The 13,962-nt window shown below is 36.6% G+C and overlaps 1 protein-coding gene across 1 annotated transcript; it reads right to left on the bottom strand.

The window, feature by feature from the left end:
• Positions 1 to 10,286: 10,286 nt before the first annotated feature.
• On the bottom strand, positions 10,287 to 13,540 carry LOC145052516 (HIPL1 protein-like). Its single transcript, XM_079000372.1, has 7 exons — positions 13,347 to 13,540; positions 13,072 to 13,229; positions 12,178 to 12,951; positions 11,840 to 12,053; positions 11,337 to 11,515; positions 11,014 to 11,255; positions 10,287 to 10,876 (listed from the first exon to the last, which is right to left on the bottom strand). The coding sequence occupies exons 1-7, from the start codon at positions 13,441 to 13,443 to the stop codon at positions 10,468 to 10,470; spliced, it is 2,073 nt and encodes a 690-aa protein (XP_078856498.1). The 5' UTR covers positions 13,444 to 13,540; the 3' UTR covers positions 10,287 to 10,467.
• Positions 13,541 to 13,962: the final 422 nt, after the last annotated feature.

Here is a 13,962-nt window from a genome sequence, read left to right as displayed (position 1 = left end):
ACCGGATCTGGAAATTTTATGTGTTCAGATTTCTAAACGTTTAATTACGATATTAGAACTGACATATAATTTTTTGAGGTAATAGGGAGGGATACACGTCTAAATCTTCCTTTATCTTTATTCTCGTCTAGATACACCAAACGGCTGCTCTGGTGTGCAGAACATCATGGTGAAGACCGGTAGTGAATTGAGTAAATGAGGAAATGAGAAGGCTTACGATAGTGAATGATACCTATCGGAAGATATCGTAAGAGTGATATCTTGCCTTTAGAATGCGTCTAATAAATAATACGTCTAGTACGGGAGAAGTACATGTTCGATTAGTAGAAAGAAAGATTTTTGGTATAATCCATGAAGTTATCCCATCGTCTGACATTTCCATCACCAACCGAGTTGAAGCAGAATTGATGATTGAAGATACACGTGGAAGAAGTCCTAGTAGAGTCTAGGGAAAATTATATGATTGTTTGGACACATTTGTGTTAAAATTGTTTTTGTGATAATAACTTGGAGAACTGTATGACAATAATTGAGACGAGTATGAGTAGGTGTGAATGGTAGTAGAGGCCTATACTACTGGAAGCACAGGACTCACGCTTGGATCAGGGAAAGTCACAAGGTTACCAAGAAACTAGTAATCGATTTCGTTTTATTCAAGTATGTCGTTACCATCGTTTCGGTAATGACTAAGAAGATGATTGTTATTCCGACCCTAGTGGTCATATCAAATTGAGTCCGACTACGATGAGTATGTTATGTGGTTCAAAGAACCAAGTTCGATGTAGCATCTGACTTAAGCCGAAAGATTGAAATAAAAGATAATCAAAGCGATCAGTAGAGGTATCGCGATAGCTGCTTGTAGCTAAAAATGCTACCTTTTAAGATGTGATTATATCCCATTTGAACATGAAGGAAGGTAGTCTGTTCTTGGATTTGACTCTAAGAGACCTGAGTTTAAGCGTTGCAACATATGATGATAGGTCATTAGAATATGACACATCAGTCCATTATAGTAATAAAAGAACTTATCTTAAGTTCGTATCCAGTGAGGATTGAGATTGTGACACGAAGGTCATGATTGAAAGTCTAACGAGCAGGTGCAAGACCGAGCACTTCCTGCAGTCAAGGAGTCCAAGAGTTAGATACTCGTTCGAAGCAACATAGAAGTTACAGTTATTACCTAGGATGAAGAGATAACGTATGGAGTCATTATAAAATCCTGTTTCGTTGATGATTCCGGGACGTAATCATCCTAAGGGGGAGATAATTGTAACGCCCGTAGATCCGGGCTAGTCAATTTAGAGGCAATAGGGGTCAAAAACGACTTTTCGACAAAAGATTATTAAGAATAAATAATATCAACCAAGTTTTAGTATATGTTACAAGGTTTCCGTACATATAAAGAGCGTCGAAATCCGAGTTATAACGAAGAAGTTATGACCCGTCGAAGTTTCGCAAAAGAACCGACACGATACCAGGAAGCGTAAATAGTGAGTTTACGATAGAGCGAGATTTAGCCTTAGCACTCTAAACGAAATTCATAGAATATGTTAAACTATGAACATCGATAAAAAGAACGCCCAAATCTGAATTCGTATGAGGAAGTTATGATTTTTCTAAGATTTAGCATAGCAGTGCACAACCCGAAATCTGAATTTTAGATCGGTCAATTTTTAGCTAACGGGATCTAAATGAAAGTTTTAATACTCGTAAATACCAACGCGTGGATATAAAGAACGTCGATAATATAGCTCGTATGCGAAAGATATGGACGAAGCTTAGTCTCTACTTTTCGAGCGCGACGAATTCGATACAGTTTTGTAAATCCGAGATAGAATGAGAATTAGCCAACGAGGTCTAAATGAGAGTTGAAGATCTCATTAATAGGAACTCAATGGTAAAAAGATAGACAAAAATGGAGCTTGTATGCAAAAGTTATGGACGAAGTTTAGTCTCTACTTTTCGAGCGCGACGAATTCGATACAGTTTTGTAAATCCGAGATAGAATGAGAATTAGCTAACGAGGTCTAAATGAAAGTTGAAGATCTCATTAATAGGAACTCAACGGTAAAAAGACAGACAAAAACGGAGCTCGTATGCAAAAGTTACGGACGAAGCTTGGAGACTACTTTACTATACACTTCCTATAAATAAGAGATGAACTCTTCATTATTTCCTCACACCTTCAAACCTTTCTTTCTCTCTCTAACTTCTCTCTAACCTCCCTAAACCCCTCCCAAGTCTAGGGAACCTCCCTATCATGAGAAGAAAGCCCCGGAGCGCCCGACGGGAGCGCCCGACGGCTCCAAGAAGAAAAGCTTTCGGCTCGGAAACGCTGCTCCAGTGAAGCCCGGTTTTTAATAAAAACCCGCTGTAAGTGAGTTACGCCTATACTATATTTAATATAGCTTTTATTTAATTATAGTAACATTATTAGGACCTTAAAATAATTATTTGGGCTATTATTATGAGTTATATTAAGTGTTATTTAACGCTTATATAATAGTAATAATAGCTAGACTATTAATTAGTCGCGATTAACGTTAAAACTAAACTCTAGTGGTATTAATACTAGGTTTTGATCAAGGAAAAATTGTTTTAAGAAGTAACAAAGTGCTGTCCGAGTGCCGAGTCACCACCTAATCAAGTGAGTGCATAGTTACTTTCATCTTACACATAGATATGAAGTATTTTATATAAATTACATGTTAAGTGTGCATATTATTTGAGTACTTGCTGTCTATGCTGGACGAACGTTTTTATGCATGTTTTAAAGGATTTAAACTATATACGTATTTTATATATACGAATATGTGGGTATGACTTAGTGCCTAATAAACATCGGCAGCTATGGACTTAGTGCCTATTGGACAAACACCGGTAGCTATGGATTTAGTACCTGTTAGGAATTGGTAGTTATGGACTAGTACCTATTAGATAAACACTGGTAGCTATGGATTTAGTACCCGATGAGTAGACTATAGCAGCTATGAAATTAGTGCTTTACGAACGAACATTGGCAGCTATGGATTTAGTGCCAGTCCTATAACCCTGGAACTAAGGGACTTCGGAATAAACGAATGCAGGATAGATGACTCTTAGGATAAATCCTTAAGAGTAAAGAAGATAATGGGGATGGGTAATTGGGTTGATTGTTTGATTGCTTAAACATAATAATTATATTATTATGGGTTGAAAACCCTATGTACTCACCAGGTTTCCCAACCTGACCCACTCAATTTATTTATATCACAAGTGTTGATACGAAGTCACATTACACTGAGGGATTAAAGAGATGTAGATCACTAGTGTAAATAAATGTAAGTTCCGTTTATGCTTATGTTTCTGTATTGACGATGACATCCCAAACATTGTAAAATGAATAAAATACGTTTCTTGAAAAATGTTTTGATAACGTATTTATCGTGTTTCTCTGGGAACAAATTCCGCAACATTTTTATGAAATAAAGTACTCTGATTTTTATAAAGCATAAACAAAATCGGTCTTTTCTGGCCGTGAAAATTGGGGATGTCACATATGGCAACAATGCAAAGTCCATAGATTAACAATAAACATGAGACTAACCGTTAGAAGGGAACCATCTGATATTCGAAAAATACAAAGTTTTGCAAACTGGCTTTTGGATATAGGAGAAGGAAAAGTTGGTGGTTCAAACGATGGTGAAGCGATTATTGATGTTCCGGATGATATTCTCATTAATGATCCACATGATCCTATAGGTTCATTAATTGAGTTTGTATATCCTTCAATCTTGGAAAAATTCAACGTTGCGAGTTATTTTCAAGAAAGAGCTATACTAGCTCCGAAAAATGAAGTTGTCCAACAAATCAATGATCGTTTGTTAGCATTGTTTCCCGGAGACGAAGTAGAATATTTATGTTTAGATAGTCTTTGCCAATCAGAGTTTGTTCATGATCAGTTTGATCTCAATTTATACTCCCCAGATATTTTAAATGGTCTTAAAGTATCAGGTTTGCCAAATCACAAGTTAATTTTAAAGGTCAGTGTTCCAGTTATGTTACTAAGAAACATTGATCAGAAAAATGGCTTATGTAACGGCACTAGACTACAAGTGAAATCTCTGGGAAAACATGTTATTGAGGCAATTATCATATCTGGAACTAATATTGGAAAACAAACCTTTATTCCAAGAATGTCTTTAAGTCCATCTGAAAAAAAAATTCCCTTCAAATTTCAAAGAAGACAATTTCCATTGGTTGTATGTTTTGCAATGACAATTAATAAAAGTCAGGGGCAGTCGTTATCAAAGGTTGGTCTGTATCTCAAAGATCCTTTTTTTTCACATGGACAGTTGTATGTTGCCTTATCTATAGTTCAAAGTAGAGAATGATTGAAATTGTTAATTTTAGATAAGGATGGTAGACTTACAAACAAAACTTCCAATGTTGTGTATAAGGAAGTTTTTAGAAATTTATAAATGCTTTGTAGTTTTTAAATTCAAACAATTGTGTTTTTTTCTTTTTTTTTTTTTACATTTTTTTTCTTTTTTCTTTTTTATATAGCATTGTAATCCATAATATTTAATTTGTTTCAATATTTTATTTTCAGTTACATGCCACATGATGTTTCTTGATTGCTCACTCAAATAAAAAAATAATGATTTGCCCTCACACTTCATAAAGCATTCACATATTGAAAGATGCATTTTAGTTATCTTCATATTTACCTTTACATGAATTAATTGTGTTTCTCTTTAACATATATTCAAATTTATAATCTTTTTTACAAAGTTATATTAATATTAATTTTAAATTTTAAATAATCAATATAACAAATGCTAAACAAACTTAACTCTTATTAATAATATAATTTTTTTTTTCAAAATTTTTAACCCGTGGTTTCCACGGGTTGTAACCTAGTGTGAGAAATAAACAATAAATATAGTCGTTAAAATTGTTAGGAAATAATAATAGCGATGTTCAGGATCCTGATGTATGTTCGGGATCCTAAGACTCCTTTAAGATCCGGGATCCTTGATAGGTTTAAGGATCCTTAGATATCTTTTAGATCCGGGATCCTGTATAGGATTGAGGATCTTGACCCGAACAATTGCCCAAATTATACCTGCAAAATATTTGATTTGATTTAAAGTATTTAAAGTGTATAATTTAATTAATTGGAAATAAAGGATTCGAAAATCAAACTCTAACGGATAGAATTGTATCCGTTCAAATGATATGATTATGTTGTCAAATCAATTTTCTCTCGTTGGTTTGAAGGTAAATTTCTTTTTCCTTTCCTCTTATTTTCCTGTTCGTTGATTATGGGTAAAGAGACACTCCATACTCGCTCGAGCATCCTTGATTTTCCGACGAGGACTTCGTCGATCAGAGCATCATGTCTGATGAAGAGACTTGTTCTTTTGATGATGACAACATTGAGTCCTTGAATTCAATTAGGGCTTTTCCTTCCGATGTTATTTTCAAGCCTTGATGCTAAGACCCAACTTGACTTCGTCTCTCTTACTTAGGTTTGGTCCCATCCAAACTATGCTCATGATCTGGAGCATCCTGATTTAGGTTAATCAATTAAATCAATCTAAGGATCTAGACATGGGATTTAGCTAAGTTGGACCATGTTTGTGATCTCGAAACTTTTGGGTCTTGTCGTTTCCTTCTCAGAGCCAAAACAAGTAAATCACATCTTATTTTGAAATCAAAACAAAACTAAGGTTCTTGGAAAGAGAAATATTTCTTTGTGAAATGTGAATCCATCCCGCCGGTGATCTCCTGCCAAGAAATCGGGTTAGAAAATGTAGGATTTTATTTTATTTTGGTTGATGATATGAAATTCACACTTTCTTGTTTTATTTGTTTTGATGCAACTTTCAAGTTCGAGGATCTCGTCCCTACTGCTGAAGATACTACGGAGAGCGTTGGGAGTTTCATTGCTTCGCCTGAGACAGAAAGATCCTTTAGGTTCGAACAACCCAACTTTCAAGAGAGTAAATCTACTATTGCCCCCCCCCCCCCCCCCCGGTCTAAAGGTAAAGATCCTTTATCTGTTAATTTTTTATTCTTTATGACGGATGCTGAACTTATTGAGTTCCTTTGTTTTGTTTAGGATCCAAGGCTACACACTCTAGTGCTTGGTTCACCCTTGTTGATATCGACTCCGCCATGTCCGGTGGCCAACTTGTGGTGAAGAAGGAGAAGGCCTCATATTCTCTTCCTCCAAAGAGAACCTCGATAAATCTGAATGTCAATACTCCAAGATACCGAAAGAGGAAGTCGGCTGAGACCTTGGTTTAAAGAGCCTTGGGGTGGACGAGGCACTGAAGAAGTTGCTCTCTTTCTGGCAACCTGTAAGGATCTTTATGATTTTTTTGTTTGATTTTAATTCACTTACTCTGATCTTTTACAGGTTGCTTGATCACGTTTCTTGATCCACCGAAGATCTGAAGGTAAAGCTTGACCGAGTGGAGTATACGCTGGAGATCGATGAGTTGATTTCTGAGGTTAAGAGCAATGGTGTTGAGGTCATCTGAGAGGTAAAGATCAAGCTGGAAAAGGATATGGAGAATGCAGGATCCTAGAACATGGAAGATTGGCATGAAACCCAAGCTAAGTTTATTGGAAAGCTTGTAAATGTTGGTCAGGATCCTGCAAAGAAGAGAAGAAAGAGGCATTGTATATCCCAGTTGGGGGTGATCAAACCTTGAATTAAGTTTGATAAAATTTTAAAGCAATCTTAAATTTTTCTTCTGTAAAACAATATTTTCATTTTTGTTGGGTTGGAGGGTAACCCCTTTTAATACTGATGTTTTGGTTTATCTCTTTTTTTGCGTGATTGATTTGGTTATAGAATCAAAATAGGTTTTATTAAGGATCCCTAGACGATTAGGATCCTAAAGAGTTCAAGTTTTACAAGAATTATTGGGATCCTAATAATCTAGGATAGCTAATCATCTGCCTAGGGCTTTGAAACTGTTAGGAAACTTAGTTAAAAGGGATAAGCTTTTGATTATAACATAGGAGAATCTTATTATAAGGATAATTTTTAGGAAATAATGATGGATAGAACCTGATGACCCTTAGGTTTAGTTTTGACTTTCTTAAGACTTTTGACTTAGCAGAAGTTTTGCATTGTAAGTCTTTTAGCTCCATGCAACTGGTCTTCTTCTTAACGAGTTAAGAGCTTGATACATAAGCTATTACGACCAAATTGCAGATCCAAGTCCCAAATATCATCCTTGACCATAAAGTTTCCAACTTTATGGTCTTGTGTAACATCCCAAAATTTACAACCAAAAATTTCATTTTTAAATTAAATAATTATAAAACCATTTGTCTGAACACAATCATAATATCACTCATATCAAAAGCCAATGTATCGATAATCAAAACATGCCAGCTCCTTTCCCTTCGAAGAGGAAGTACCTGAAACCAAAACTGAAAACTGTAAGCATAAAGCTTAGTGAGTTCCCCCATCATACCACATATCATACAATAACATACTGCCTAGCATATTTGGGTGTTGGCCTCCCCATTGATCTCTTTCAACCGTTAATTGCCTAGCATATATGGGTGCTGGCCTACCCTTTCGATCTCTTTCAACCGGTAACTACTTAGCATATTTGGGTGTTGCCAACCCCTTCGGTCTCTTTCAACCGGTAACGGGACTATTTCACCCTCTAATACTACTACATATCATCCTAGTACATAAACACATAAGTCACATATTGCCTAGCATATCTGGGTGTTGGCCTCCCATTCGGTCTCTTTCAACCGATAACAGGGTCTATCCTACCCTTCCTACCATTATCGCATAATAACATAACATGTTGGACTACTGGCACATAAAGCATAACCAATAGTGACATACCTGACAATTATCACAAAGACAATCATCTCAATTATAATCAAATACCAGTGGGTCGGCATTGGTGTCTTCGACCCACTTCTACTGGAAGGTAACTCACCTCAAATGTTGTGAAGTAGCTGAACTGTCTTCGGCTCTTAAATCAACCCCACTCAAACTCTTATATATAAAAGATTTCCTTTAATTACCCTTTCATACTCATAACCCCCTTAAGGGTCAACTTGGTCAAAGTCGTCAAAGTCAATATTCTGGGTTGACTCAACTCGCCGAGTTGGTCCATCAACTCATCGAGTTCCATGAATCATAAACCTTGAAATCGCGATCCAACTCGCCAGGTTCTTTCACAACTCGTCGAGTTCCTCCTATCCACAAAATTAGGACATCTCCACTCAACTCGTCGAGTCATCCTTGAACTCGTCAAGTTTTTCCTTTTTACAGAATTGGGATACTTCGACCCAACTCGTCGAGTTCCTCTATGAACTCGTCGAGTTCTTTGGTCTGTTAAGCCCTTCTTAATGGATGAAGCTCCTATCATTCAGATCTAAGCTCCATACTGCATATTCATATTGAAAATGTCCTTTAAAGGGTAAAGTTTCCAACTTTACCCATTAATACCCTTCCTTTATGGATTTAGCTCAAACCCTAACTCTTTAAGACCTAGATCTTGATCCAAAAGCCATAATACTTCAAGCTAAGGCATAAAAACTAAGATCTAGACCCTAGACACTACATGAACACGTAAAGTCTCTGACTTTCTCTCCGTGCATGGCATTTTGGAGCTTAAAAGGCCAAAATGACATCCTAAAGCTTGCATGGGGCTTCAATGACCATAAAATTTGCACCTTTATGCGATGAAAGCCCTTCTAGACCCTAGATCTAAAAGGGTATTCACTTGGGACGTCCAAGTCCCAAAAGCTAACATTCTTGGACCAAAATATGGGAAAAAAATACCCTAAAACTAGATCTAAGCATACTATAGACAAGATAGGAGCTTTATACCTCTAATGAACCAGAAATGAAGCTAGAATTCTGGATCTATTCTTGTCCAACACTTCCTTGCTCCTTCTTCAAGTATCTTCTTCTTTAAAACCACAAGAATGCACCAAGAATGGCTCAAAACTCTCAAAAGTGTATTAGGGTTTCGTGGCTAGGTTTTGGGACGATGTAGGCTGTAAATGAGGCCAGCCTTTGGAGGTTAAGGTGTTTAAATAGGGTGCAAAACCCTGTAAATTAAGGTTTCATTCTGCTAGTCCTACTCGTCGAGTTGAGGCTCTCAACTCGTCGAGTAGACTTAATTTCCAACCCGTGTCCAAATCCATTAAGACAAAAAAACACATGCACAGAGAAGGATCAAGAGCCAAACCCCTATTTTTATGCTTTTAAACCCCTCAAAACATCTAAAAGGACAACTAGAATGGACTAGAGCATTCCATATTCCAAAAAGGTCAAAACTTGGGACAAAATGCTCACGAATCAAGAACTTTACTAGATCTAAGGAAATACAAGCCAAGTTTAGAACTTTCTGCCTCTTAGAGGTTGCTAGAGTGGTGAAGATCCAATATACAAAGCTTCTTCAAGTTTCCAAGGTGGTTCTAATTCCTTCTTTCTCCTTCAAGACCACCAAAAACACACACAAGGGTCAAGAATGCTCAAACAAGTGGCTAGGGTTTGCTAAAATCGAATGGTGATGTTGGAGGATTATGAGAGATGAGGTTGGAGGCTATAAAGATGTTTAAATAGGGCCCAAACCCTAAAATTTAGGGTTTGGAACCCTCGCACGTACGCCTTGCGTACGCAATGTACTCCCAAGATACTAGACCCGCGCATGTACGCCCAACGTACTAAACGTTGGTTTGAAGTTACAAAATGATACTATGGACCATTTTGCAAGCTTTCTCATACACATGGGGTAAATACCATAAAAAATAATAAAAAATGAAAAAAGTGTTTGATGGTGGGACCTATGTATATTAATACATTTTTTAATTAAAAAAATAATAAAAAAAAGAAAAAAATATAAAGGGCATTTTAGTCTTTTTATATTTACGAGGGACAGAAAACATAACAAAATCAAACAGTAAGGACAGTCTAAGTGGAAAAGAAATGTTAGGGACCAAACATAAAATCTTTGCAAACCATAGGGACCATTTTCAATAATTTGTTCTATAATGTATAATTGGTTCGTGTGTCGATAAAAATATAAAAGGTAAAAAAAGTGGTTTTATATGGTTGAAGAACCAACCTAAGAAATTGAAACAACAATGATCATGAAGTTTAAAATTAACTATTTTGTATAACTCGAACTCAAAATTTCACGATAAAAATAACTTCGAACACATATCTCCATCTCAAATATTGAACGAATAAGCGGTTGTGTGCTTAAAGTTCATAAATCCTATATGTAAGTATGGTACAATTCATATCATGTGATGGAGACACTTTTTGTATGAACCCGTAATCAAGCATAGTATCAATCAACAATACAAAGGCAAAAAAAGACAGATTTTGTGTTCCTAACCATGTAACACCTGAAGAAGTGAGGGTGTAGAACTGTAGATTGTGGGGTGTGGCCATTATTTATCAACATATTATCCTGTTACACATTAATAAATAAAAACCAAATAAACCAATCCAAAAATGGTAACAAGAAGAGACCCTAGATTAGTGTATGAACCCTTCAACATGTTTGCCATGGAAGGAGAAGAAGATGGGCTTTGATTCGGACCACCAGTTGTCGTCTTCTCTATTGCACACTCATAATTACAACGACTTGGAGCAACAATCCTATAGACGCCACTACTCGTTAGGAGGTATACATCCTTGTTGTTGTCCTGCCCGAATGAAAAGATGTAACCTAGTGCCGGAACTGAACTTCCGGGAACAATGCTACATGGTAAAGGAGAATCTGAGGCACATGTAAACGGAATCTTAGTAGATGTGAAATTCCCACTATCGCTAGGGGTTTCAATGCCTGCCCACATTGCAGTTGCGTATAGATCTCCATATAAGTAACTGTAAAATTAAACCAAGAGATGAATTAAACACAAAACAACAAGTCAAGATCATGTTCATTTCACTAGGGTAAAATTTTAATTTTGAAATCAAACATAGATCTATAAAATTAATGCAAAAGAGATTTATTTACATACCTTCCATACATACATGGATCAGTCATGGACCTATAGAAATACCCACCAGTAATAGAAGCTGAACCTTCGTTCTTATTTATATCAGAATGGCTATAACCCATTACCGGAAAGATCGTATTTATGGAGTTTGCCGACGTATTCCCCCCGGGAGACTGTAGAGGGGAGAAAACTCCCGGTCCCTCGTAAACACGCCAACCGTAGTTCCCATGTTTTGTGATCAAATCCACCTCTTCAAAATAATTCTTAATTTTAACAACAAAAATGAAAGATTAGTTAATTTCTAGGAACAAATTGAAGTATTTGTGGATAAGGAAATCAAATACCTGGCCGATATCCCCGCACATGAAGTAAGATGACCTTTCGGAGTCGAAACTACAACGCCAAGGATTACGTAATCCTAGCGCCCATATCTCTGGCAACAACTCGTTGTCTTCCATATATGGATTGTCCTTCGGGATGGAGTAGTTTCCCCATAGAGCGAGTCGAGTGATTTCTTCTTGGCCTAGTGATGCGTCACAAAATAATTTGTCAACAAGGTATTTCATGACAAATTCAAAAGATCAAACGGAGAAAAACATGTAAAGAGTTCGTTATTAATACGTTAAGCCAAAAGTTTTGACTTAATTGACCGAGTCAATTTTTGATAGTCAATTTTTGACTTTTGAAGTCTTTTCTCTTCAACTTTGATTTTAAATATTCAAAGTTGAACATAAAAGATTTCAAAAGTCAAAGTTGAAAAGAAAAGACTTCAAAAGTCAAAAGTAGACTATCAACTTGGAATGAAGGTAGTATTTAGCATTCAATGGGAAAAAGAACACAGTCTTACTTGGTATGTTATCGATGTCGAACCTCATAATCTTTCCCAACAACGACTTCTTGTTTTGGGAAAAATTCTGAGGATCACCTTCACCTCCACCATCTCCCATCATGAAATAAAGATACCCGTCTGGTCCGAAAAGGATTTGCCCACCATGGTGACCTGTATACGGAAGACCCATCGTGAAGATTCTCCTTGCTTCTCCAGCCGAAACACTTGGATTCTGAAATAATAATAGCACCAGATCATAAGACAAATCACATTCACCAAAAAGCACGATCCGACACCTGCTAGCAATAGATCAACTTCGTCCCTAAGTTTAGCGACAGATTAAGATTAGTAGTTACCGTGTTGTATTCTGCTATGACAGTCTGATACTGGCATGGCTGAGCTCCGTTATCTTCTTCTAGTTTTGAAGGATCACAGTTTATATCAGAGTTACAAGCACACCTTCCTCCACATCCAGGTCGATCAGATTTGTCACAGTTAAACGAAGCAAAAAACCGCCCGTTTTTCGTGAAATTCGGATGAATTGCTATCGCCATCAACCCGGTTGAAGTGTCAAAATGAACCTCATCGGTTATATCTAGAAACGGTTTCGACTCATCAATTTTTAATGTACCTCCCGAACCCATTTCCGGAACCGTAGCTAACCAGATTTGACCTTTCTGGTTTGCAAAAAAGACGCGGTTCGAACCATCGGTGTGAGCCACCATATCGATGTAGGTATCGTTACCAATCCTCTCTAGACACATCCCTTTCGGGATATTTTCGGTGGTGTTTTTGGTAGCATTAAAGCTAACTTTTTCACCGGAGAAGCATACGGAGCCAGCGGTGGAGGATCCACCGGTGTTGGTGCAGAAATCGGTTCTTGATGGCCAAATTTGGCTCAGTTTGCTAGTGGTGTTGGCTGGTGGTGGAGCTTGGTTTTGTAACAATGGTGAAAATGGAGAGTTTTTGATGGAAACATTTTGACATGAATCGTATACAGTTCCACAGAAATTGTTCGTGGCTTGGTTGCTTTGTGATGAATCTGATGAAACCGTTGAGTTGCAAAGCACGGGAATTTGTCGAGGAGAGGTGGTGATCGTGTACAGTTCTGCTGAAAACGGATCGCATTGCTGAAAAATAAAAAATTTAAAGATTTCAAATCTTGAATTAACTTCCATGTAAATTCAAATCGAAAATTTACAGGTTAACGACCCAAATTCAATTAAACTCACAAGAAAAGAAGATCATACCGAGCAAAGGATGGATTTGAGAAGAGAAGCACATGGCGGCTGAGATACATTCAGTGATTCAAACTGCTTCTGTATGTTCAAATCTTGGGTTGAATTGCAGCATGATGACTCGTTATAAGAACAGAAAGCTAGAGGAGTCTTCGGTGTCAATGGTGCTCCTAATTCACACAATTCAGGATAGATCATCAACATATACAAATCACAATCACCAAAAACCCAAATCATTAATAACTCAAATTTTCATAAGGGGTTTTGAAAAAATGGTCATAACTTACTTGAATCGGTGCAGAGAGGAAGTGAAAGTGCTGGATTGATGAGGAATAGAAGCAAACTTAGAAAGTAGAAGACGACCAAATGATGAACAGCAGCCATGGAAGCAACAAAAATGGCTTCTTAGTTCAACTTTGTCATCGAGTTCAAAAGTCAAAGACAGTTTTAGATGATGTTGTAGGCTAAGAAGCTTTATGGCTTCTTGAAATCTTGCCCAGTCATCCACATTTAGTAATGTACAACGTGTGTTGCATAATGTATACATTAGTATTGCAGATTCTGAGATTTTAGCTTTTGACTTTTTATGTGTCAAAGGAAATCAGATTTTGAATAATGGAGGGATGTCTGATTGTTGACTTTGCATCGTATTTGTTAATGATATGAAATTACATTACATGGTAGCTGATAAGATCATTCATTGGTGAATATATATATATATATATATATATATATATATATATATATATATATATATATATATATATATATATATATATATATATATATACTAGCCGTTTACCCGCACAAAGCGGCGGACGACAAATAGTTTGTTTCGACAATTAATTTCTTTTCGATGGAGAATGAATATTTTTAATTCAATCATTAGTTTTTTTTGGAAAC

This window comes from Lactuca serriola, chromosome 1 (assembly GCF_051521515.1).
Source record: "Lactuca serriola cultivar US96UC23 chromosome 1, Lser_US96UC23_V15, whole genome shotgun sequence".
NCBI lineage: Eukaryota > Viridiplantae > Streptophyta > Magnoliopsida > Asterales > Asteraceae > Lactuca > Lactuca serriola.
This window is presented reverse-complemented; position numbering and strand designations above follow the sequence as displayed.